Genomic DNA, 27,186 nt, shown 5'->3' with positions numbered 1-27,186 from the left:
TAATTCCTCTTTTTTAACATGAGAAAACAAATCGACAACAAGTGTCCAACAACTGTCCCTGAAAATTATACACTGACATAGATGATTGAAAAAAAATGCATGCAGTGTAACTGCAGATATATCAACACATCTGTCTTGCTTTGACCACATTTCGACTTTCAAATTAACAGATACGAACAACAGCCGAACACCAAAACTGATAAACAATAGAGATTGCTGATATTTTTAAAGGACCTTTTTAGTCAGGATTTTAAGTGGCCTCTTGGCCAATGTGGAGCAACTTCTTAAAGGAACAGTACAGTTTTGTGTAGTGCAATAAAAAAAAAAACATGAACAAACTGCTAAAAATGTAACAACCACCTCCTCTATTCAGGATCTTGAAGTTTGATCCTTGAGCCGAATGGTGATGCCTCTATTGCGGACGAAAATGTTGTGAAATCAGGAAACCGAGTCGCTGAGACGCTGACAGTCGGCCTGTTACCCTGTCTGATGCCCTTCTCAAATAATCCACTGTTATCCGCCATGCATTTTGCGTTTCTATTAAGTTGGAAGATGACAGCAAAAGCTGAATTAAATGTTTCCAGACAAGATGTAGCTGAATTAGTTTTGCTTTTCAACTTTTTGTAAAATTTGCCTTCAAAATAGAAGCCGGTGAAGTGAAATAATCCACCAAAAAATTCTTAGTTTTAAAAATATTGCTAAACTGTAGACATTTAATGAATGTCAAGATCAATATACTATGATTTGTGAGGCAGTACCGTTAATACCGTTTATGAAGTTTACAAGGACTGGCAAAGATAATCTAAATGAAAAACACCACATTTTAACGACAATATACTTTATTCTCCCATGCAATGCTGCACAGGAAACACATTAGATGGACAAAAAAATAGAAGCTACAGTTCCTTGGACTTCGTCATTGCAGACAGCCAAAGACGGTATACGTAAACACCATGCCCTCCAAGCCCAAACAGGACGGTCGGTGTTCAGCTGTTTGACACTCTTCTGCTGTGGGCCAGTACTCAACCCAGGTCCTCTCATCAAGCACGTACTGAAACCTGAAGAAAGGGAAAAACAACGAGGCAGATACACAGAAGTTCATGATGAACTGACGTGAGAATAGATAACATGTAGTGGGAAAAGTCTGACTGCACGTACGTCTGCTCTTGGTCGTCTCTGCGGATGTCTTTGGACAAGCCCATGACGAGGTACGTTTTACCCTTTTGAAGACCTAACACGTCACTGCAGTGATGGAAGCTGGAGAACGTGCGCAGTTTACCCATAGGACCAACATCAGTGTTTCCTGCAATTATGACAGCAAAGACAACTTTAGGTTAAGAAGTTAACCCCAGTTCTTCAAAACATTCGTTTCAGTATCTCCCTATGGGCTTTACAGACTCCTGGATTGCCAGACAAGCCACGCTCGACACTGCATGAAACAATGATGGCGCAGTAACATCTAGGTCAGGAGTCTGCAACCTTTGTGACCAAAAGAGCCATTTTAGTGACTTTCCGTCAAGTCAATTTGTTCTGGAGCCATAAAGCACACTTAAACATTAAAATGAGGCGAATGCAGGCCAGGACGTTTCATACTTTGTTTTGATGCACAAACAAAAACTATATCAAATGATGCATTCATTGTACCTGATTTTAACGGTTTTGCTCCTCTTTTCAAGCTTTTTTCGTTGGCAGTTTTGAAATTTTAGCTGTTTTAGCCATTTTACCTCTTTGTAAACAGTTTTGTATGCTTTTTTCCTGTCATATTTGATTTTCTTATGTTAGAAATTGTAGACATTTAAGCTGTTCTATCAGTTTTTCCCCATTTCTTGTGGTTTTTGCTTTTTCTTCCAATTTTACTTGTACCTTTTTTGAATCCTTTTCGAACCAAGAGTGACGAATCGTATAATAATTAAAAAATGAGTTAAATGTTTATTCACGTTTCATGTTGTGAAGGATTCATGGAGCTGCTATAGAGGGACTACAGAGCCACAGGTTATAGAATCTGGTGAAGGTGTGAGGCGTTGCCTAGTGGGTAACTGCACATATTTCTTCCACAGAAACTCCTCTGAAAAATGCTTAAGACGCAGCCACACCACGTGTGGAATGCTGTTTTGTGAGAGGTTTTCACAGATGTGATGTAGCCCATGACACAAATGGCTGCTTGGACTTTCTGAGTCCATTAAAAAATGCATGCAAGACGGGTTCACCAAAAACGCATGGCACTCATGCGCTTTGCAGACGCCAGCACAAGTAATAAAGCTGTTTCCAGGGACGCCTCCCTGGGGAGGAGTTCCAGGCATGCCCTACTGGGAGGAGGCCCCAGGGAAGACCAAGGACACGCTGAAGAGACTATGTCTCTCGGCTGGCCTGGGAACGCTTCGGGATCCTCCAGAAAGAGCTGGAAGAAGTGTGTGGGGACAGGGAAGTCTTGGCATCCCTACTTAGACTACTGCCCCTGCAACCCGGTCCTGGATAAGCGGTTAAAAAAGGAATTAATGAATGGATGGCTGGATAAAAACGGCGGTATTAAAACGGCTTGGCCTTTTACAGGCTAAAAATGTAATTAAAATAGTACTGAAAGTTAAAAATACCTTGTTTGAAGACGTCCAGTATCCTCATAGCGTGAGTGTCTGTGGACAGATCAGCTACTGTCTCCTCCAGTTGTACTTTGTATGCTGTGTGAAAAGTGAGAGGCGGACTTGTTTCAATATGTCCTGTCCCACATTGAGAGACACTTTCAAACTTGGACAGAAACACAAATGGTTTCTTACCAAACTCTATTTGGCTGGTAAGTGTGTTTTCACAAATCTTAGCAGTGCGCTCATCATTGCTGATTTTGCCCTTCTTCTGCATACTGCAGTTCTCTGGAAACAAAAACATGAAGAGGTCAAAACAGGCAAAGAGATAATGTTTTACTCTTCAGCTTGCATAATTTAAAATGCTGAATGTCATTCATTTTCACCGCATGTGCATTCACCTTCTCTGCAGAGCAACAGAAGCTGTCCAGCTTTCCCCCCTGGATCGGGAACAACAAAAAAATCTCACAAAGGACACTTCGTGCTGACTTTACTGATACTTCGCAGAAACAGAAAGCGCCAGGTTACCTGGGATGAACTCTGAAGTGTTGAACCTCTGACAGCCACTCTGTTTTTCCTTAGGCAGAGCATAGTACATGGACACCATCTGACACAGATGGAAGAATAATGTAAATAACATTCACAAAACACAAAAGCTTGAAATTATATTGAGGAAACAAAGCTGATGTCTCACTTTTACTATAGCTGCTCCTGATCCTGCGGCTGTCACCATCACGTCCTGATTTATATCATTACTCTGAAGAGATTTTAAGATGTGCACACACATGCAGAAAGGTTAGAAGGCATCACAGGCGTGTTTTCTGAATGTGAATGGAGGAGTGTGCTTCCACCTTCAATGTTCTTGTGAGGTGGTGGTTTTCTCTGTTCACGTAGAACTTGTCAGAGTCCGCCCTGCCTGGCATCAAAATGTCCACGTTCAGATCGTACTCTGTTTTTTTAGCATTGATCCAGTACTCTGACATAGCCTGGTACACCATGACTGTCGCCTGCAGAGAAAAAAAAGGAAGAAGAAAATGTGAGGCGAAGACAGTACAACAAAAACAGTCCACTGGGGACAAACAGAGGACAGAAAGTTTTGTTGTACCTGGATCGATTCTAAGCCTTCGCTCACAAGCTGCTGCTGGTTGAACCATCTCACTACAGGCCTGGCATCTTCAAAAGCCTTCATGAACAGAAGAGTAAAATTCAGGTCTCTCAGGTTGGAAACCACTGGTATAGACGATAAATGAATGAGTGTAGCCTACATCCCTCCTCATCATCATCACCAAGACTCCAATATTCCCATCAGCCACTCATCATGAAGCTCTGAGCTCAGGTTTGCTGCCTTCTCAGTCTATTGATTTGCTTACCTGGGTCTTGACCAGAGCCAGGAGAGCGTACGCTGTGGCCTCCAGTGTGTATTGATGTCCCTTCAGTACAGGCCAGTGAGACGAATCTGAAGGACAAAACACTGTAAACACTGGGCTCTACAAGAAAGACGCATCATCCAGCAGACTGACACATATTGTTCATGTATCAGTCTTTGAAAATGTTATACCAAGGTTAGTGTGGTGAAGACACTGTGATTTTAGGTCTAAAGTGGTGCTCTGATGTTTAATGTTTTTGTTTATTTTTAACACATCTGCAGCACTTACTGTGTTAATCCAGAAACATATATTCTTAAAGAATTTCCCTCTGGAATTTAAAGTATTTAAGCAGTGTGTGAAGATCTGCTTGGTATATTCCACTGTGAACACACCTGGGGAAACAAATCTGTAAAGGACCTCCCGGTTGAGTTTGCCTTCGTTGGCCAGCGCGTAGGAAGTCATGGCGACGGCGTAAGGATTGGCGAGGCTGTCCAGGCGCCTCTCCAGGTAACTCACTGCTTTGTATATGCTGTATGACAGACTCTGGAAAGATGGAGAAAGCAGGAAACATAACACAGGATGGACATGAGGAATGAAACACAGGCGTAGGGGAACCGGCAACAAGGTTGCAGGTTTGCATAAATAGCTCTACAATTTCCACAGTTTAATGCAAATAATAAGTAAATGAAGCAAATATAAAAGAACACAGTGCACGCTGGTGGCATCCTCACATTAATGGTGGCAGCACAAAGCATCCGTGATTCCTGCATGGCGATCAAGTTGAAAGCCGTCATGGCGGCGTCTGAATCTCTTCCCTTTACGTCTCCCTACGCAGACAGAATCCCAGTCACATTACCATGCTCACATCAATGTGACTTTAAAAGATTAACCTGTTCTAGCTTTGTTATTCATCTCAGAGGGAAAATCTGAATACACAATCATTTCACTTACAGTCATTGCCATGAAGTACACGATTCCAACTTCTCGAAACATGCCGTCGGGCTGCTGCGTGTTGAGGATTAAATACTTGATGGCGTCACAGATCACTTCTTCCTGCACCGCCACCAGACTATGGGCCATGGTCAACACCTTAGCAACATAGGCTGTCAGCCTTAAAGAGGAGAAAATGTCTTATTTATTTAATTTGGAGTTACATGTGTTTTCCGTATATTTGATATATATTTATATAGGTGAAGATTGTGAATGAAAGATGGAGATCTGGAATTCTCACCAGGAGCTGCTCGGGCGATTCGGCCACATAGCAAAAGACCCATCCCCTTTACGGTAAGTCAACTCCTGACTGTAGCCTGGAGAAAACAAAGAAATGCAGACTTTTCAATAACTTATCAAATGTGTATAATTTTACTTCTATGACAGCATCATTATATATGATTTATAATGTATGTGTGCTTGTCCGAGTTACCAGTTTTGATGTGATAAAGGGCTTCATCACGTTTCTGAAAGCCTACAGCCTCCCACTGGTTGGTTCTGTCCAGATATATGGTTGCAATGACAGGCCGAGTCATGTAGAGCAAGTTCTCCTCTCCATTGCCAAAGGGCTGCTTGATCAGTGCGCCAACGGACTTCCCGCTGATGACATTCTCCACGAGAGCTGAAACGTCTTCTCTTCCTGCACAAACACACTGGTCGTCATTTATCAATCTTGTGTGGAAACGAGCAGATCTGAGAGCTGATTTCACCGTATGACAGTACACACGTGAGATTTACCAAACTTTCGTACCTGACAGATCTCAGCGTACGAATGATCGGTGTCTCAAGGGCACCTGTTAATTTAGCTATTTAACCCATGGTGACGCTCTTATGGAGGATGTGGGCACAGAGAAACATATTTAACAATCCTGGGCCAACATCAGAGAACTCACCTGGCAGTGGAAGAACATAACTGGTCCACAAGGCTGTGCTTGTTGCATTTGAGGTAGAGGTTTGGGGGGGGTTCTCTGATTTTCACATTGATTGGTTTGCTTTCACCTCGATAGTCACAGTGTTTTCATGGTTCTTTATTTCAATATTTTGAATAAACTCCTCGACTGCATGTTGCAACCCCTTTTGCCTTGATGTGGACGATATTGCGCTGGTATTGCTCCAAAAAGTAGTCCCTGACACGCACTGGTAAACTTCTCTCCGCCATGACACTGTTGACAGTCTGTCCGCATTAAGAAGCTTGTTGGGCTAGCAACAGTAACTAAGGGGGGTGGGGCTTTTGTAAAAGGTCAATTGGAATATATACATATATATTATATGTGTTATATTGATTTCTCTTACCTGTCACAAAGATGTATGTGTTCTTAGGGGAGTTTGGGATCATATCCTTTCTGGGAATTTGACTGTTGAGAATTTCATATTGTATTCCACCTGAATGGAAAGGTAGTGGTTAGAAAGTGAAAATGACAAGTGAAAATTAATGGCTTTATTGGATTTGATTAACTCAGTCACACCTTTCGGGAACAGAGTGATGATCTTAGAACTCCTAACAAGTACACCTGCAGGCTAGGGAAACACAGAAAATCGATAAAGAGCATAACCTCAAGCTGCTGTGTGGAATCTGACATTGAAATTGATACTGAACAGTGGGCTGCTGCACACAGAGCTGTGCTGCTATGAACATCCTTGTAGAAACACTTCATTCATTTTCCGCCACTTTATACCTTTCGGGGTTGCAGGTGGCTGGAGCCAATCCCAGCTGCTGTGGGCGAAGGCAGGGTACACCCTGGACAGTTCACCAGTCTGTCGCAGGGCTGACATATATAGACAAACAACCATTCACTCACACATTCATACCTAGGGGCAATTTAGGGTGATCAATTAACCGACCATGCATGTTTTTGGACCGTTGGAGGAAGCCAGAGTACCCACGCACACACAGGGAGAACATGCAAACTCCACACAGAAAGGCCCCGAGCCCCGGCCGGTATTTGAACCCAGGACCTTCTTGCTGTGAGGCAAGAGCGCTAACCACCACGCCACTGTGTAGAAACACTACACTACTACACTACTAACTTGCAAATTGTTCTTCACAGCTGTACAGCCTTTTTTTTTTGTTCAACCATTCACCCATCCATCTTCAACCATTTATCCAGGACCGGGTCGCTGGGGCAGCAGTCTAAAGTACAGATGCCCAGACTTCCCTGTACCCATACAATTTCTCCAGCTCTCCCTGGAGGATCCTGAGGCGTTCCCAGGCCAGCCAGGAGACACAGTCTCTCCGTTGTGTCCTCGGTCTTCCCTGGGGTCTCCTCGCGGTGGGACATGCCCACAACACCTTCCCAGGGAGGCGTCCAGGAGGCATCCTAAACAGATGCCCCAGCCACCTCAGCTGGCTCCTCATGATGTGGAGGAGAAGCAGCTCTACTCCGAACTCTTGGTGGTGACTGAGCTCCTCACCCTATCTCTAAGGAAGTGCTTAGCCACCCTACGGAGGAAGCTCATTTCAGCCCCTTTTATCTGGGATCTTGTCCTTTCAGACATGACCAAAAGGTCGTGACCATAAGTAGATGAGTAGATTGACCAATAAATCGAGAGCTTCGCTATACAACGACCACATAACTGCAGACGCTGCACCATCCGCTTACTAATCTCACACTCCATTCTTCCCCCACTCGTGAACAAGACCCTGAGATACTTAAAGTCCTCCACTGTGGGCAGGGAGAGGGCAGAACACCTTCTTCCAGTCGAGGGCCATGGCCTCGGATTTGGAGGTGCTGATCCTCATCCATGTCGCTTCACACTCGGCTGCAAACCGCCCCAATGCACGCTGTAGGTTCGATGATGCCAACAGGACAACATCATCTGCAAAAAGCAAAGACGGAATTCTGTGGTCCTCACACCGGACCCCCACTGGAAATTCTGTCCATAGAAATTATGAACAGAACTGGTGACAAAGGTCTAACAGCCAGAATCTAACAAGCACCGTTTTCTCCAAGTCCACAAAACACATGTGAACTGGTCAGGGGAGCTTTCACGAACCCTCGAGCACCTTGTGGAGGGTAAAGACCTGGTCCTGTGTTTCACGACCTTTTCAGGATGAAAAGGCTCCGGGCTTGGCTCCAGGGTGGGGTCCCGGCCGCGCCATACCAGGTGACGTCACGGTCCTTGCTTTCATTTTTCTTATTGGTGCTTTTCACCTGCTCTTAGTCTGGCTGTTCATCAGGTGCACAAATCGCCTGACAATATAGCTCCTGGGATCATACGGGCACTCAAACTCCCCCACCACTTCAAGGTGGAAGGTCAGGGGTTGTTGTTGTTGTTGTTGTCGTTAAAAAGGCATGAACTCCACTGTTCTCAACATGAACATAAGGAGGAAGTGCAGAAAAGCTGTAATTCCGGGGAAATTCCAACAGGGAGCGAATATGTTGGCTTCAAAAAGAGTCTCATTGGAACCCATTCATAAATGCCGATTTTCAGAGTGCAAATGAACATAAAGTGCCCGGTTTCAGAAAATGTTTTGGTCTCTATCACTTGCTTCTACAACCGTGTTGGCTTCACCAGACTCTGATTTTCACATAAATTATATGTTGATTTTATTTTCAGAGTTAAAATTTTGCATAAATCACCCTATCACAGCGCCTTCTCTGCCCACATGATGCAGTCATGTGAGAGGCTGGACCAATCACATTTACATCCGGTCACAAACGTTCAATATGGCGACGTCCTGCTGAACTCGCTGAAATCTTGAGAATGGAATTTCGGGACGCTATGGGTAATGTCACAAAAGTTCCATCCTTTGTTCAAGACAGAAAAAAAATGAGAGCACTTCAAGCTATGTTTTGATATATAATCTGCTAACATTGAGCCAGAAATGTGGCTGTAGGGATGAGAGACAGTTTTTTTTTTTTAAATTTAAACCTAGACTCTCTCACACTTTAAACTGCCATTCTCCCATTCTAGCCTCTCCAATTTGCACCCATCATAAACTCCAAAAACGACTGAAATTCTTACCAAACTTAAAAGCTTTAGCTTTGATAGAATACATTAAAATGAGGTTATTGCATCTGAATAGAGGTCAAATACGGCAATGTTTAATGATGTTACTATGTGAAAGTATTGCGAGGCAGGATGAACTTGTTCAGTGCTGATTTTCTTCACAAAGAAAGAATGTCCTCAGTTCTGAGGAGATGAGAAAGAATTTGTGTCGGTGTCTCTCACCACCACCCGTAGGCTCTTCACGATGCCGTCACTGAGCCAGGAGCCCTTGACAGCTGCTTTGGCCTCAATCTGGACCTCTCCTTCTGTCATGGGGAAAATGATGAACGGCACCGATTGTGTGGTTTGGGGTCCTACGATGACCTCCTGTCGATACCGCCCACGTTTGGATGCTGCACTGCACACGTGCTGCGCCTCCATCAGATCCACTCGCACCTGGAAAGCGACAAACAAGAGTGTGAAAATCCCCATGAGTGGATCAGGCTGCTGAACAGATCTGCTTTGCTTTCACGCTTCTGTCCATTCCATCCCAAACCAGCTCAATGGGGTTTAAGTCTGGAGTCTGTGCTGGCCACTCCATGCTTTCAAGTTTACCAGCTTGTTCTTTTTTCGCAAGATAGTTCTGGCATAGCTTGGACTTATGTTTTGGGTCATTATCTTGCTGTAAGATGAACCCCTGACCAACTCGGCACATACCAGAGGCTACTGCATGGCGCTGCAGGATGTTGTGGTCGCCGTTTTGGTTCGGGGTGCCTCTCACTCTGATCAAGTCACCAACACTGGATCCAGCTAAACAACCCCAGACCATCACACTTCCTCCTCCATGTTTGACAGTTGAAGCCACACACTGTGGAAGCATCCTTTCACCTACTCTACACCGTACAAAGATCCTGCATCATTAACCGAAGATTCCAAATTTTGATTCATCAGTTCGTAATACCTTTTTCCAGTCTTCAGTAGTCCAGTGTCAGCGTTTCTTGGCCCAGGCAAGCCTCTTTGTCTTATTCTAACGTCTAAGCAGTGATTTTCTTGCTGCAACTCATCCAGTCAAACCAGCAGCTCAAAGTCCTCTCTTCACAGTTGAAACAGAGACTTGCTTACTACGACCACTATTAAGCTGTGCTTGAAGCTGTTTTCCTGTAAGCCGCCTATCACGCAAACTGTTGACTCTCAGAAACTTGTCCTCCGATTCAGTCGTGGCTTTGGGTCCGCCAGACCTCTTCCTGTCAAAGTTTGCCCTAGTTTCTGACTTCCTTTTGATGGTGAAGGAAACTGCACTCAATGACCGGTATTGTTCTGAAATGTACTCTGAAATGTAAGGTTTTGGGTAACCTTACTTTTTATTTTACCCTCTGGTAGTTCACCACTTGCCATTGTATCATTTCAAGCAACTGATTGGAAATGAGTGACTTGAATTGCAATAACTGGAAAAATTGGAGTGTTCTAAAACTTTGACAGGTAGTGTATATCACATATGGAAAAAACTGAACGAAATGCATACACATTAAATCAATAATGTATCATCTCGACATTTTAAAACACATAGAAATTTCTGCATGCATTCTCAACATAGACACAGAGTCCTTTTCACTAAAAGGGTTTGGTGATGGTTTTATACGTCATGCAAAGTAACTAAAATAGACCAATGACAAATGCCTAAAATAATCTTTGTCAACTGCTGAACAATGAATAATCAACAAAAAATAAAAAATAAAAAAAAACGTGAAAATGTCTGAAAAGCAACTGACAGTAATAATGGTGGTTTCATATCAAAATCAGCAAAATAACTGATTTTTTTTTCAAGTTTCACTGGAAAAATAAATAGAAAATATGAAAAAATGCTCTAAATAACTTTTCTGCTTGAGAAAATCGAGCTGAAACATACAGTGATTGCATCGGGAAAGTAGTTGTGGAGGATGGCCTCGATCTCCAGCAGCTCTCCTCGGACAGCAGAATAAGGCAGCCTGAGGTCGATTAAGAACTCTTTCTGAACAATAACCTCCAACGGCTTTCCAACACAGATTCCTATAAGAGCGTGGAAGGAGGACGGCATGAGGGGTGTGAAGAGAAGGAGAGGCGCAGGTGAAACACGTCGAATTGTGAGTTGGGATTGTTCACCGTGAGTCCGCGACAGGCTGATGCCGGTGAACAGCCAGGTCGTGATGGAGTCTTGCAGGAAAACACGTTTCTGAACGGATGTGGGTCCGCTGCAACATGGAGAGCGGTAAAGACTGGAGATTTAAGCGTGCAGCTTCGGGGTTGAAATTCTGGATGTGCATCGATTAACTGCAGGGAACTCACCACAGTCCTCCAGCAAGACAGGCGGGCAGCTCAACGTCAATCCACAGAAAACTTTCAGGGAAGAGTCTGCGAATAAGTATGTCAGTGCTGTCCACGTAACTGTCGTCGTCCTCTTCTCCTGAAGGGTTAACAAAATCCACGTCAGACAATGACCTCCTGCTGAGAAGTCGTCTCTCACTGCGAGCCAGTTTGAGACCGTCCTCCTGGTGGTCAGCTTGCTGTGTGGTCATCTCTCTGCAGCAGTCCAGAAAAGCCTCCACACAGGCCGGGCCGTCGACGATGTTCTCACTGCGTCTCTCACAGCTGTATGAAGGAGATGTTTCCCTCATACCATCCACGCAGCAGTCCTTCTGCAGCTTGTTCGACTTGTATTTATTAACTGCAAATTAACAGTTTGTGCCAGTTAATATCTCTTCGCCAATACATACAAAGACAGCAAAATTACAAGTGTTCAAAAGAAAAGACTGAATTTGTAAGTTATCTTGAGTTATCTTCAGCTGTGATTCTCACTTAAAGTGGTGGGAACCTCCATGAGAGGAGACGCTCGCTTCCGTCTCACTGCCTGAGGTTCTGCACATTTCAGCTCTGAAAAGACACAAAGAAAAGAGAATCTTCAAGACATGAGTGAGCAGTCAAATTCTTTTAGCCAATTCTTTAAAACTGTGTAATGTGTCATGTCCTTTGAGGTTAGTCTTGTCTTGTGTTTGTCTTTTTTAATTAGGATATTTTGGCAGATAAAATTACAGTCTCTTTAGAATGAGGGGGCACATGTCGATCAGAGAGTGGAGTTGGGGGGAGACATGCATTGTCACCTAGTCTATAAGGAGTTCCTGAAGCAGTGTTTGTCACAAACAGCAGCCCCGCATCGTAGAAAACTCCCATGCCGTCCTTCCCTCCGCCTGGTGTGCAGCCCGTGTCGCGCTCTTTCACTTTATCCCACACCTGTGAGGAAAACAAGCAAGATTCAGGCTGACAGTGAACAGAAGGAAGATCTCCATCTCCTGGAGCCTGGATTTATATTCATTTACAAAATGAAAGATTCACACAATTGACAGCTTGTGCAGAACTTTGAGATCTTATTCTCTTGTCCAGTTTATAAATCTGGCAACAAATACCGTGCTTTTTTTTGTGATGCCATGTTATGTTATCCGACAGTAGTACTCAAAGATGCAAAGCCAGGAAGACTATATGACATTTTTAAGTGACACAGTGAGGAAAGCATCTCATTTAAAGGACTCTGAAAGCCATAAATAATGAAATAAGTCAGATTGTGGTCATTTTCATTTGTCAATAGTCATGTAGCCTATGTCAAAAAGTGTCATGGAGTTTTATTTTATTGGTATTTCTGCTTGGAGAGTTAAAGTTATTGCCTTTTTCTGTGTGAGCCGGTGCTTGTTGTTGAGGACATAGACGCCTTTGTCCACTGCCACCAGTCCCACCGTGGCTCCGGGGTCTCCGGTGACCTTCAGATGCAACATCCTGCGAGGGAGATAGGATGCTGCAGGTCTCTCCAGTTCCAGCTTCAACTAAAAGTGGAACGAACAAGTGAGAAATGAAGCTGAATTGATATTTTCTGCCTTAAACGTCATATCAACTCTGTTGTAGAAAATACCCACATCTCACCGAGCCCATGCAGGAGTCTTTTACATCCACCCAAATAGAGTCTGACACCACTTCATAGTCTGCATGGTAGTAAGCAACGATGCGGAAGGACGGCAGCATTTCTTTGGTGACGGGAATATTCAGGCCAATCAACACTTGTCCTTGTGTCTTGAAACGTCCAAATTTCACCAGTTGACCTCTGCTCAGGATCTGCAGACGCAGTCCACACAGTCAGTCCGCCCAAGTGAGCATGCGACTAAATTTGCAGGAATGAAAGAGGACTCACCAGGTATGTGATGTCTCGATTCTCATATGTCAAACTGTTTAAGTACAGATGGACTTTCAGGTTGCTTCCTATTTGTAGATCTGCTGAATTCACATCTCCAAAAAAAACCCCAATAGTAATGAATCACCACTGTGTAAAATCATCACAGTAATAATGAACCATTTGATTTCATTGCGTGTGTTTCTTACCAATATGGATGAATCTGGCAGAGCTGCTGGTGTATGAATGTGCTGTCATTCTGGCCTCTGCCTGCCTTCTCATTGTGAGTCCAGGATCATTGGTTCTGGCCTGGAATCAATATGCACAAAGACAAATTAAATAATACATACAGGAAGGAAGATAATTGTGAATTTTGACAACTAAATATTGGAGAAGAAGTAGAATTAAATCACTTTTACCTCTTTCTATCTCTTTTCAGACATGTTGAGCCAGATATATGTGCATTTCCATATGGGCTGCATGTACATCGATATAGGTGTGAATGTGTGTGTGTGTGTGTGTGTGTGTGTGTGTGTGTGTGTGTGTGTGTGTGTAAATAAAATATATCAACAACTGAAGCACTCCTCTGATTTTGTACTGATGTATGCATTACCATTCGTTTCCCCTTCGCCCTTCTCATTTTATGCACAAAAGATGGTGTATAGATAAAGTTCTTACAATACATATTTTTCTGGCTTACACTATGCAAGATATGATGGATATCGAACTGATTACCCACCAAAGGTCATGTAATGCATCTGCAAAACTGAGAATATTGGGAGCATTGGGGAAAATTGTCAGTTTAAAAAAAGAAATAAAAAGTTGTGTTTGTGCAGTTTTTTGCTTCCATTTGCAAAGTTTGGAAGAAAACCTCCTTGGACTCACTTGGATGTTGAGACTTTGACTGCTTCCTTCTGGATTGACGGTGAACCTTGCAATGCCATTGTGTGCAGTCACACCTTGAATGTCACCAGGAAAAAGCAACACTGGAACGCTTCCAGCTGGAGTCTCATCACGGTTCAGAACTTCAACCTGCCATTAGTGGAGAAACAATAAGTTATATTAATCAATTCAACATAAATTAATATAGAACGCAGGGGCGGCTCGCCACTAGAGGGCACCAGGGCGCCGCCCCACCACTCGTCAGTCACCACTCACCTCAGTATCACTCATACTCAAAAAATATATAAAAAAATAAATAATAAATTACAAATATTATTGAGTGAATGTTTATCTATTTTTCTAAGAGCATAATAAAAACTATATAAGGAATGATGATGAATTAGGCTGTTTCATTCATCCGTGTTGTCTGATTAGTGACGTATATCCGGGTTCCGCTAGGGCGCAAAAATCTTTGGGCATGGACTCTCGTTGAAAGTTGGACATGCGCAGTAGCTCCTCTTCAATACAAGGGACAGGGCGATTTGGGGGCGCACATTTCATGCGCTCACAGCTGAATACAAAGGGATTATTTTCGAACCACCACCCTCCCGCCATGGGAGTCGCTGACATGTAGCTGACAGACAGATCAAGGCACGCAAGTTGGAGACGATAAATCGGAGACGCAGATTCCCGAATTACTCTCTGTGAAAAACACAGAGGCAGGTATCTCAGCTGGCCAAGAAAAGCCGCACACTGGGTCCAATTGACCTTTAGAGAGGAGCTACAGAGGTAAGCTAAATAGTGTAAATGGTGTACACACAATGTTTTTAATACTGCTATATTGTGAGGCACACATCTTAATATAGGCCCTCCAGAAAATAATAGTCTACTTTTATGGAAGTGCTATTTTAATTTGCATTGTTGACATAAAATTAAGACATTTAAATCATAAAATAAATAGTTTATCATCATTGAGAAATTTGCTTCGGCATATGCCTATTCTGGAGTTATCGCCCCCCCCTGGAGAAAACTTAGAGCCATATGAAATCCGTGTTAACGGAATCACGGACGGAATTGCAGAAATGACCAATAAAATGACCAAGAATTGGAATAAAACGCGGAATATTGCGGAACTGGCCCTAATCTGGCCTGAAATTCAGTTTTCGGGAGAAAATGGAACCTTATAGTGCAAAGCAAACATGGCGGGGGGACCGCCCGAGCTATTGCGACGTGTACGTCACTTCCACAATGCTGCTAACATGCTAAAGCTGCGTTCACGCCGCCAAATGCTTTCCGCGATTTTGTGTCAAAATACAATTGCAAACAAATTGGAACGCGCGTTCCAGCCGCGACGAGACGCGACGCAACAACACGATGTCCAAGCGAGCTGCTCCCTCCCCTCTCACACATTCAAAAAAGTTCCGAAACTCCACGCTAAGCGTTAAACACAGAGCAGAACAGTACACGGACTTTTATGCCTCAGGGGATAAGCTTTTTTGTAAATGCTGTGAACGTACTGTGGACTGGAATCACAAAGACGCATGTGACTAATTGAAAAGTATTTCTTTGTTGCAGCACTTTAAACATTAAAGCGATACTTTAACATTTTGGCAAATTGGCCCGTTTAGCGCAATTCATTAGTCATTTCGAACAGTATACGTACTTTTTTTGTGAGGGCGAGCTGTTGTTTATTCAGAGTTGAGTCGGGGAAGGTTTTCAGGACGGACACAATGGAAGTGGATGGTATTTTGGTTCCCCCTCGTCAAACTCACAGTATAACAACCCCAAAACACTTGGGCAAATTATAATCTGCACATTCAGTACGCTGTGAAATATTAATGCAACATTACGAGATTGAGTTGTTTATGCGAAGATTGCTAAGACGGAACTACTTGTCTAGGCGTAGTGATTTCAAAAGAAAAAGTAGTTCCCAGTATTTGCTTCAGTGTTATAACACTACAATATTATTTGTTGGTGTTCCACAGCGTACTGAATGTGCAGATTATAATTTGCCCACCAAAGTGTTTTGGGGTTGTTGGATTGTGTATTTGATGAGTTTGACGAGGGGGAACCAAAATACCATCCACTTCAACTGTGTCCGTCCCGAAAACCTTCCCCGACTCACCTCTGAATAAACAACAGCTCGCCCTCACAAAAAAAGTAAGTATGCTGTTCGAAATGACTAAATAATTGCGCTAAATGGACCAATTTGCCAAAATGTTGAAGTATCGCTTTAAATGGACTGTTTTATATCCTATTAAATTGGCGACGTTTATTCATTTCCACTTACCAGACACCTTTTTTCTATGGTAAAAATAGCATAAAAAGCAAAATACCAAATTCAGAAATATTAAAACGGAAAAAAATGGAATTTGGGAAAAAAAATAAAACGGAATTGGAAAAAAAATAAAACGGATTTCATATACCTCTAAGAAAACTGCACCAGCCGCCACTGATAGAACGGCTCCATTTATGTCAAAGAGCTGAGACATGAGACATGATTTCTAAAGTGAAACACGTTTTTACGGCGCCAGACAAATTTTATCTTAAGTAAAGGTTTTTTTTTTTTCTGCCATAATGGCGACCTCAGATGAGGATGTTTAAACTTTGTCCAATAGTCATTTAAAAAGAAAAAAATCCCTTCCCGATCACAATTTCATTTTCATGGGGACTGTAGCATTTCCACATCACTGTTTTTCCACGCTGGGTCCTGTCCATCTCCATTTTTTATCGAGAGCAGGAGTGTCAAACTCATTTCCAGGTACAGGAAGGTTAATCGGGCTTTTAACTGACCTTTGACAATCCTCTTACTTTCTATGGAATTTTATTCAACTTTATTACATACCTTTACTACTAAATCTCATCTTACTTATTTTACATCAATTTTGTATCACATCTTTTTAAGTTTTTAGTTTGTTTAACTTGAATGTTCCGGGGGGTGTGCTGGGGGTGTTGTGCGTGGGTTCTCCTGTCCTGGCTGGCTTGGGGGGGCTCCTCACCTCGGTGTAGGGGTTCCCTTTGTCTGGCAGGGTGGGGGGTCGGGCACTGGAACCCCAGCATTCCTGACCTATGACTTCTCCCGGTGTGGACCCACACTGGTGGTGTTTCCCATGATGCTCATGTCTCCCTCTTGCATGCAACAAAATGTGTGTTTGATTTGATTATAGAGCAATTTGATCTCAAGTGGGCCGGACCAGTAAATAATAGTATAATCTATAAGTAAATAGGACTCCAAGTATAATTATCTTTGCTTTAGTGTATATTATATATATGTTATAATATCAACAAGCTCACATTTATTGAATTATTCAAATTTTGTCAGTTAAATTTTATGCATCGACACACGAAAGCACCTCACCGTAACATCAAATGACATTCCTGGTTTGAAGTATCTCGGCGTTTTCTTGAAGTGGATGGTGTAGGGTGAAGTGACAATCCGGATGCCTCTGACTTCTGCCTCCACCGTTTCAGTACCTGCAGCAGGAAGGAAGCCACAAAACCAGCAGGAGGCGAAGAGCAGAGGGTCATCTGTTAGTTTCATTCAGCTGCATCAGCAGACGTCCTCGTCTCTTACCCAGCTTGGTCAACACACTGACAGAGACAAAAATAGAGTCTCCGACAAGTTCCTGGATGTTGGGAAAGGCCCGAGTGATGTGCTCCCTCTTCAGTACGGCCCTCCCCTCCCCCCGCTGGACCTGACACCACAACAAACAGTGAAAAAACATCCTGGAAAACATTCAACATTCAGTGGCAAAAAAAAAAAAAAAAAAAAAGGCACTGACACAATTTTAAGTATTTCAAATCTTCACAGCTTCATAAATGACTAGAAATAAGAGTTTAACAATCCAGTTTTGAAAGCCATGTAAGCATTCTGAACTGGACCTGATATTATCAAAATACTGACTGTATTTATGATTGTATGAATGCATGCGCAGGGCAGAGGACCTGATGTTTGGTTTTTTTCTCTTTCTGCCATGGAGGGTGCCATCAGTATAAATTTGCTTTGTGCCCCTTTGCTCCCCCTCCCCGATCTAAACGTCTTGATTTTAGTCTGCAGCATTTGATTAATCTGTACTTACTACTGCCATCTGAAGAGAGGCTGGGAAGCCCTTCTTCTGTCCGTCCTGCGTAACTCCAAACACCACAAAAGCCGTCCCGTCCACCGCTTCACCGGACAGATACCTGAAACCACAAGAATGAGACGTCAAACCTCCACAGGGACTGAAACAAGACTTTTTTTTCTAAAAAAAAAAAAAAAGATGGTCAAATGCAGCAGCAACTGAAGCCATACAGATTATACAGTGCGTCAATGTTTCTCCTAATTTAATAATAATAATAATAATAATAATAATAATAATAAACTTTATTTGTATAGCACCTTTCAAGATCATTGAGTCACAAAGTGCTTTACACATCATAAACAACAACGGATAAAAAACAGAACAAAAACAACACAAAACGGGAAAAGAAACAACAGAATCACAGAAAAGCAAGACTGTAGAGATGCGTCTTGAGCTGCTTTTTAAAGGAGTCGACAGTGTCCGCTGATCTTAGATTAACTGGGAGGGAGTTCCAGAGAGTGGGAGCCACTACCTCAAACGCGCGGTCACCTTTAGTTTTTAGTCTTGAGCGAGGGACTACCAGCAGGCCCTGGTCGGAGGACCTCAGGGACCTGCTGGTAACATAAGGCTGTAACAGATCTGTGATGTAGAGCGGTGCCTGGCCGTGCAGAGCTCTGTACGTAACCACAAGGATTTTATATTGTATTCGAGCCTTAATGGGGAGCCAGTGAAGAGCAGATAAGATTGGAGTTATGTGGGACCTCCTGGGAGTCCTGGTCAGCAGTCTGGCAGCGGCGTTTTGGACCACTTGCAGGCCATCCAAAGATGTTTTGCTGACACAGGTAAACAGCGAGTTGCAGTAATCCAGGCGTGATGATACAAACGCATGGATAAGGATCTCCATCTCAGCTTGAGACACAATGGGCCTCAGTTTGACTATGTTCCTCAACTGGAAAAAGCAAGAACGGATCAGAAGTTTCACATGTTGATCCAGAGCCAGAGCATGGTCTACAGTGACACCTAGAATTTTAACTGAGGGTTTAATCATGGAGGTATGGAGACATAAACCATCTTTGATCCTAGGCACAAGACTGGGAGGAGCAGAGATAAGAAATTCAGTTTTATCAGAGTTTAGCTGCAGAAAGTTATTAGCCATCCAGTTTCTCACAGTTACACCGACAACCCAGCCTTGAACTGAAACTCCTCTACAGTTTAACTCACCTTGCTCCGATTTCCACAGTCAGGTCGCTGCTGTCCATGTAGAAGACGGGGACCTGAGGTTTGAGTTTCACCTCGAAATTGGGAAGCACTGGGAAAAAGAAGCACTTTTCATATGTTATTCCTTTTAAGTAAAATATGTGAAACAGTGACGTTAAGAAGAGACTCACCGTATTCTTTAACCTCAAAATCCGCTGAAAAGTTTTGTTGCTGATTATTGTAAAACCTGGCCACCACCTTCCACAGGCCAGGACTACACACACACACACACACACACACACACGCACACACACACTGTCAATTCCCAATAATGTAACCGTTACGGCAATTTTTAAATATAATAAAGCCAATAGGGTTATCTAATAATTTTATTAGCTAGACCCATTTTCTGAAACTTTTTCCATCTTTAAAGCTTGTCGGTTCAATTCTCCACCTCTCCTTGTCCACTTTTAAAAGTGTTCTTGAGCAAGACTCTGAATCCCAAACTGATCCCATTGGATGGAGGCAAGAATTGCACGGCAGTCACATCAAGTAGCTTTTGGTTTTTTTAAGAATTTGGATTCTATTCCATTTCTTCATAATTGACAATGCTACATAGTTTTGATCCTCATCAGTGATTCAATATTGACATCCACTGTTTATATTCAATAAGCAAACTCCACAATAATCCCCCTCCAGCCACCCTCCCACCCCCATTTCCAAGAAATACAGTCCATCCTTCCATTTTCTAAATGACATTTGAAGCCACGTCACTCATGTAAAAAATAAGCCAGTGATCATTACTCGAAAGATATTAGCTCAAATACTTCATCACACCATTTGGAAGTTATTGTTTTCCTTTTAGCTTGAATACATTCGAAACAGTCCAATATTTGACTTGGGTGGCAGGTTACAAAACTGGTTAAGTTTTGGTTCAGTATGCATTCTTTAATAAACCTTCTAATTGTTGTGGGTGTTTAGCTTAATTTAGTTTAGTTTAGTTTAGTTTAGTTTAGTTTAGTTTAGTTTAGTTTATTTAGCACATACAATAAAATATATCACATAAACCAGTGCAGAAAAAAGAAACAGTGCAGGGAGGAGCGAGCAAGCCAAAGCAAGCTTATGAAGAGCCCCCACCTAATAAAATTATAAAGATATTGTTAAAAAAAAAAACAACAAATAAATAAAATACATAAATAAATAAAATAAAATACAAAACAACAAAAAGCATCATAAACGCTCATGCAAAACATAAAAGAAAGAAAGAAGGAAAAAAAGACAAAAGAAAAGAAAAATGCTGTTGACCTTATATGGACATGCTCATAAAAATGGACATTTTTGTTGATCATTATAGGCAACACTGAAAATAAACTAAAAAAGAAGTTAGCAGTCTACGGAAAAGCTAAAGTACAGAGCTCTCTTGGCTACACTTTTGAATTAGATGCTCTCTTGCGCGACTTTTGAAGATAGTTAAAGATCTACAATTGTTGGCAATGTGGTACCAACTGTTCCAAACTTTGACACCTCTACACCTAAACAAAAATTGGCTTCTAGATTTAAGACATTTGGGCGGATGTAGAGCTGAGGCCTGTCGTGTTGGGTAAGAATGAAAATGAGAATTTGCTGCAAAGTACGTCCTAAAATGCTCAGGGACCTTGTCTTCTGAAGAAAATATCTTGTGCATAAAAATGCATATTTGATAACTGTTAATATCATAAACAGTGAGAATCTGGAGATTTTTAAATAAGGGAGCAGCAGTAGCGGGTCTCATGACACCCACCTCCTGCAATTGTTTTGGATAGGAATGTAAATTTAGAAACTAATAAAAATCTAATAAAATACTCACCTCGCGATTTTGGGGAGTTGATAAGAGTCAGAGTGAATCCCTGATCTCAGAGAGACTGTATCAAGTGGTAAAATGATGCCATCAGGGGTCTGAGGGAAAGAAAATCTGGTAACACTTTACTTGAAGCCCCCCTGTATAAAACATTATAAGTAGTTATAAACACTCATACATGATCACAATGCTTTATAACGCACTATACAGCACTATACAGCATAGGGTTAGGGTTAGGGTTAGATCCTGGCATTGTGATCATCTATGAATGTTTATAACTATAGCTACACGTGTTATAATGGCATTATAATGCTTTATAAATGTACTTATAATGTGTTATACAGGGGGGCTTCAAGTACAGTGTTACCGAAAATCTTTTATTATTTAAACATCTTTTGTGAGTAACAAAAAATATATATACTTATTTCATATATTTTATGGAAAAAAATGTTATGATTCCAAACTTCAAACAAAAGGAATCAAACAGCACAAGGTTCAAATGTTCCAGCTGATGTGAAATTCAATTTGGAGTGTGTTTGCATGCTCATAAAGTTTTCAGCTGCACATTTGTGTTGTCTAAAAAAAATGAGACACATTACCACAATCTCAGTGGCGATAGAGTCTTCATATAAGGTTTGTGGATTCCTCTCCACTGGCTCCATCTGGGGCGTCACAGCAAACATCCTGTAGAGGACTGTGACGAGAAGAAAAAAATGGGAGAGCTCATTTATAGAAGGGACAACTGGTGAATCTTTACTTTGGGATTACTTTTGATAGCCCTGTCTTTACGTGCATGGAGCTTTGGAGCTGTGAAATAAGCTTCACTGCAAAACCTTTAGTCCAACAACAACTGCTGACTATATATCAAGTATTTGAAAGATCTCTTTGGATCTAAAAGCCATTAAAATCTTTTTTAAAAATCCAGTATTCAAACAAAAACACCATTTTAATTGTTACTGTTGCTATAATTCACATTACAGAGATTGACTTCTCTATCAGGACAGGTGTTGTCAGGCTTCAGCAGCAGCAGACTCACCTCTGCTGTCGGGGGTGTAGACGGTCTTGTCTGTCTGGATGAAGATGTATCCAGACTGGAAGGAAACTAAGACGACCTTCTCCAGTAATTGATTGTCAAACTGAGCTTGCAGGTAAACGTACTGCTTCACCCTGGGATCCCTGCTGAATGTTTCAGCCGGGATCTAAAACAACAGACAGTGACAGGAACGAGGAACGTTTAACAGAACCATTTCTGCATTAGGATTGTTTCCTGCACCTTGATTTGTCCAAACATTTGGTAGTTATTCTGCCTGGTGAGAGTCACAGACGTGGAATCGAGGGCTTCAGTCTTGGTTGGGTGGTTCATCACGTTGATTTGGACCCTGATGTCTCCTCCGGTGCAGTCCTGACACTCCACAAAGATGTTTTCTGTTGTTTCCACTCTCAGCAGGTTGGGGGCCGACAGGACTTTGCTGCAGAGAGGAGAGAAGACAGAGAACTGGGATATAGAAAGGGTTCAGAGTGAAGCTTCCTGGCCAACACAAATTCTTGAAATGAGGCATAATATGAAAACTGAAAGTGATATAATTGATTTTCTCTTAAGGTCCAGTTTACTCAAAATTCTAAAGCTTGTGTAAGCATGCAAAAGCATGTATTTGCTCAGACGAGGGTGATGAGCTGCTGCCTGGACTTTACACACAATGAGTGATCTATTGATGAGCTTGATAAACATCCAGCAGGGATCAAATCAAACTTCTCCTCTCAGACTGGACTGAGTTGTACTTTTTGATATATATATTTAAAATTAGATTAAAAAAATCATCAAACTGGGGTTAAGAGAGTGCAAACACTCAAATTGCTGAATTTCAGTCATGTTTTGAGGCACACATGCAGAAGTACAGATAATATTGTTCAGACTTACAAATGTTATTGAGCTTGCACGTAATTTGAATTATTACTTGAACCATGAATTGTGCAACTCCATAACATCTGAACTTGTTTAAGAAAGATAAAGAAAAAGAAGCACTTGCTAAAGACAGTTTTGGATGAAAATTAAACCACTTGGAGGAATTCCTTGCTCTGTGCTCTTCCTTCAGTGTTTGTTGACAGTACATCACCTCAGAACTCTCTCAGCAGTGGCGCTTCAGTACATTTTGAGTCGTCTGCCAAGTATACTGTCAAACAGAAAATTAAAGAAGCCTCAGCAGGGCTACTCACAGCGGAGCTCCATCAGCCAAAGCCGTGAGAGAGGCAAAGGCCAGAGAGGCCAGCAGCGGCAGCAGAGTCTTCCTCATCCTCCGTCTCCTGGTCCTGGTGCAGCTCCTTCTTTCTATTTATCCACCCAGCAATCTCCTCCTACCTCATCCTTATTCCTCCCAAAAGCAGCTCTCAGTGAAAACACAGACGCCTGACCTCCCAGCAGCTGTTGTGAAACATTATTGGCACTCAGAGAAAAGAGATAAACATGAGAAAATCAATAAGATGGTACAGGAACGTGTGTTTAGTAATATCCAGCAGCATTACCAGTCCAACCATTAGGGTTAGGGTTAGGACAGAAAAATTTCCAATTAAAAAAACAATGGTAATAGTAGTTCTGCTCTTACTTCTTTTTCCCCCAATTAAAACATTTTTTTTTCTTTTTGCAATTTTCACTCAACAAAAGTTTTACTATTGCAACACCACATCATGAATAAGGTAAAGCTAACCTGTCTCAAGATGGTTTAAACTCAGGTCACGTTCCCCATTAGTGGATTCTGCTTCACAATGACAGGAAGAGCCGACATCGGAGGATCAGGCCAGTTATCTTTGCCATTAATTGTTGTCAAGTACAACACATTGGTAAACAATACACTAAGCAACACAGACATTAAGATGATTAAACACTGTCACATGAAACCAGCTGCTTCTCCTCTCAGGTAACATCATAAATGGTCCACTAAGGACACCTTGTGGTCAAGTTGAATAACTACACCAAGACCTGCGCATGACAGTCCAGCGCTGCTCAAGGCTGTCATTTGAGAAAAACACTAAAGCTGAATATTTAACAAGATGTGGAAACACAACATACAGGAAACGAATCTCCTCGCACCTACATTCACCTACATTCCATTAACTCAGTTCTGGCTGTGACAACAGAACAATGGGAGGAATGTTGCTTCCTGTGGGTCAACTCCACATAAACACTCAGGTCCATCAAGAAGAGAAACTAGCACACTAATAAGAGAAGAAAAGCAATCAATAATACGTTTACCTTAAAAGTCAAAGATCATTCTTTATTTCAAAATGATTTCAAACACTTTTACATTTCAAACAAGTGAAATCAGAGACAACTGAAGAGTATTTTAGCATGATTTGTTATTTTTCAACATCACATGGCTGCTTCATTTTTTTTTTTTTCTGTCTTGTATGAAGAATAAAGTTTGACATGATATTTGACTCAGCAGTGATTTATACACGGGTGTTGGCCAACGGTTTGTGAGAGCTCAACACACACTCAACAAGTAGCTTCTTCACGTTCACACATCTCATCATACTGATGGGTATTGATCCTGTTAATATTTTGCACTTCTGGTTTACATTACCAATCACCCTTCAACATGAATTCTCAAACGTACCATCTTTCTAGTTCCTTCCACATCTCCAGCAGCCAGCTAACAATTCCTTGTTAAGGCCACACGATTGCACAATTTAGATTTGCTTATAAAAATGACATATTTCACTGACTGTCTTTGGGGAAATAACAGATGGGCTGACCTCATGGTTTGATATTTCCCCTTTTTTAAATTCAGTCTCGTGACACCTGATTTCAGGATCCTCAGGGTTTTCAGTGTCTCCGTTCACGCTGAATGTATCTTGACAGAAAAACACGGCACAGGTGGCAAATCTCCGAAACTCTCTTGTCCTTATTTAACAATCAGGCACTTGAATTTTGTGATAAAGTCAGTTACTGATTAGGTTTTTCAGCAGATAACTTGTGATTGCAACAGATTATATTCTCAATACTAATCTGAAAATTTCATGCATCTCGGAGCAGACGGAGGAGGTGGAGTTTCAAACATCTCTTCTATTTTTTTCATCCTTATCACTTTCCTCCTTATTTCCTCTTGTGAATTCCTGTTGAAAAGAACACTGAGTCAATTATTTTATATAAAACAGCAAAAAAGAAACTAAACCTTTGTTCTGGGTTACAGCCAAAAACATTCAAATCACTTCAAAACACCAAAGGGTCTGATAAGTGTATCAGTTTCCCCTCGTCCCGTTCAGAAGCGAAGGCAGACAGGATGACCTTGCTAATGGTGCATCACGGTTACAGCAGCCTCACGGATCCAAACGCCACGAAGCCAAAAACTGCAGAGACTCAAGTGACTGAGACAGGAAGCTGAAGATCATCAGTGTCAAGTTAGCATGTGCTTCAGCTCTGGGTGGGAAAAAGGTTACAAAACTTGATCTGTTGAATTTGTCTCATTTCTTCAGACAGTCAGGTATTCAACAATTTCCTGTTATGGCTCTGTCCCCTCTAAAGATTCAACATTCTGTAACATTGCCTTACAACAGTGATGATGAATGGACTGACCTTGTCCTTCTTTGGTTTAACACATGGGACCAAACAAGTAGACCTTCTTAGTCCTCTAGTTATTGCATCATTTCTTGATCCCTTGGTCATTTTAATTAGGACAGAAACTATTAAAGATGTCTAAAGGTGGGGGGCGTCACAAAATATTTCTGTATGCAGATGACATTTTATTACTTATCAAATACCTCATAGTGTCCATCCCTAATGTTTTATCAACAATTGACTCATTCTCAGAATTATCAGGCTCTTAAATAAACTGGCTAAAATCTGAAGGAGGGTGCAGTCAATCAGTAATCTCTACACTCCAGTTTAAGGTTGTTCCATTCGGAATTAAATATCTAGGGATTATATTATGCTCAGATCTGGAAAATATAATCTCTATCAACACAGCTCCTTTAATTTAAAATATTAAGACAAATTTGGATAAATAGAAAGTATTAAACCTCACTCAATCGAATAATCCTTCAATATGTATCGGGGAAAGGACTTTTTCTTTTTGGGGTGCATGGTTGGCAAAAGGGACACCTGTTGAAAAAGAACATCATAATTAAAGAACAACGTAATTTAACAGATAGAGGGTATTTCTGGTATTTTTAGTTGAGAATTAGTGTGAGTTCTACTGTTGGATCACACTGGGCAGAGGAAGTAGAAAATAAGGTTCAAGAATTTCTCAATTGTCGTCATACTCTGCACTCAGCCTCGTTGTTTAAAGGTGTAATACAACATTTTGATTTCCGGGTGGATCACCTAAATAATTGGTGGGTCTGTTTGTCAATCATTCTGACGAGCTGCTTTCGTAAGGCGGTTCTCCGTGCTTGCGCCCAATCAGCTTCTCCCTTTTGCGCATGCGCATTCAGAGTGTTTATGTAGCCGGTGAGCTTCTGAGCTAGTACTTACCGATGGCGAGTCTGACATAATGAAACTGTAGCTGTTTCGGAAAAAAAAAGCTTTATTTATGAGCGAGGCAGATCGCAGAAACTGTACAGAGCCGTGCACGCCGGAGAAGAGGAGATCGCGCTCGTACACTTCCGCGTTTTCTGGGAGAAGCAGGAGAGCCGGGCGGATGGTCTGGCGCATGCGCGTTGTTCAAAAAGTGAGTAACAGACGTGGGGCTTCGTCTTTTCGAGAAAATGTTGTATTCCACCTTTAACACAGAAAATTGTAAAATATTCAAATAAAATGTGTGAAAGCCACAGGCTAATATGGCAACAGGATCTCGTTGGTGAGATCAATGGAGAACTGTGGCAAGACGTGATTTAAAATGTAGGCCAGGCTACAAGGGATGCAAGGAGTAAGTTCATCCACTATGTGACTATACAGACATTATTTCACACCACTGAAATCAAAATGGGAACAAGTCAGGACAGTAAAGGCTGGAAATGCCATGAGGAACTGTCCACATTCCTTCATGCCATATGGGACTGTCCTATGGTACTGCCCTTCTGGAAGGCGGTGCTGAAAATCTTAAGGGATGGCTTCAACGACTTTAGGGATGGCTTTACCGGAATCCCCACAACTGTGTCTGTTGATGGATAAGGCTCTGATGCCACCAGGCCTGATCAGAGCAGAGCACAGCCCCAAGTGAGA

General features: G+C 41.9%; 1 protein-coding gene across 1 annotated transcript; it reads right to left on the bottom strand.

The window, feature by feature from the left end:
- Positions 1-916: 916 nt before the first annotated feature.
- Positions 917-23,320, bottom strand: LOC115383616 (complement C3-like). Its single transcript, XM_030085748.1, has 39 exons — positions 23,244-23,320; positions 22,303-22,498; positions 22,066-22,228; positions 21,629-21,723; positions 21,039-21,127; positions 19,384-19,466; positions 19,217-19,304; positions 18,014-18,116; positions 17,509-17,629; positions 17,293-17,408; positions 13,938-14,084; positions 13,262-13,361; positions 13,074-13,168; positions 12,809-12,997; positions 12,556-12,711; positions 11,998-12,127; positions 11,696-11,770; positions 11,364-11,564; positions 11,186-11,303; positions 11,003-11,091; positions 10,770-10,909; positions 9,107-9,319; positions 6,400-6,451; positions 6,227-6,316; positions 5,367-5,573; positions 5,175-5,250; positions 4,895-5,054; positions 4,675-4,770; positions 4,336-4,486; positions 3,947-4,032; positions 3,682-3,759; positions 3,428-3,583; positions 3,271-3,333; positions 3,105-3,183; positions 2,963-3,016; positions 2,772-2,864; positions 2,592-2,675; positions 1,159-1,303; positions 917-1,058 (listed from the first exon to the last, which is right to left on the bottom strand). Exons 1-39 carry the CDS (start codon positions 23,318-23,320, stop codon positions 917-919), a joined length of 4,596 nt encoding a protein of 1,531 aa, XP_029941608.1.
- Positions 23,321-27,186: the final 3,866 nt, after the last annotated feature.

This window comes from Salarias fasciatus (genome assembly GCF_902148845.1).
Source record: "Salarias fasciatus chromosome 23 unlocalized genomic scaffold, fSalaFa1.1 super_scaffold_20, whole genome shotgun sequence".
NCBI classification, from domain to species: Eukaryota; Metazoa; Chordata; class Actinopteri; order Blenniiformes; family Blenniidae; genus Salarias; species Salarias fasciatus.
Note: the sequence above shows the minus strand (reverse complement) of the source record. Positions and strands in the feature narration are given on the sequence as shown.

Bases quoted from the DNA above. Each gene is read 5' to 3' on its own strand.
- LOC115383616 (XM_030085748.1), bottom strand. From the start codon at position 23,320: ATGAGGAAGACTCTGCTGCCGCTGCTGGCCTCTCTGGCCTTTGCCTCT. The intron at 4,487-4,674 runs GTGAGGATGCCA...CCATCTTTCCAG, and splicing joins TTTGTGCTGCCACCATTAAT to AGTCTGTCATACAGCATATA. The intron at 3,017-3,104 runs GTAACCTGGCGC...TTCCCGATCCAG, and splicing joins CACTTCAGAGTTCATCCCAG to GGGGGAAAGCTGGACAGCTT.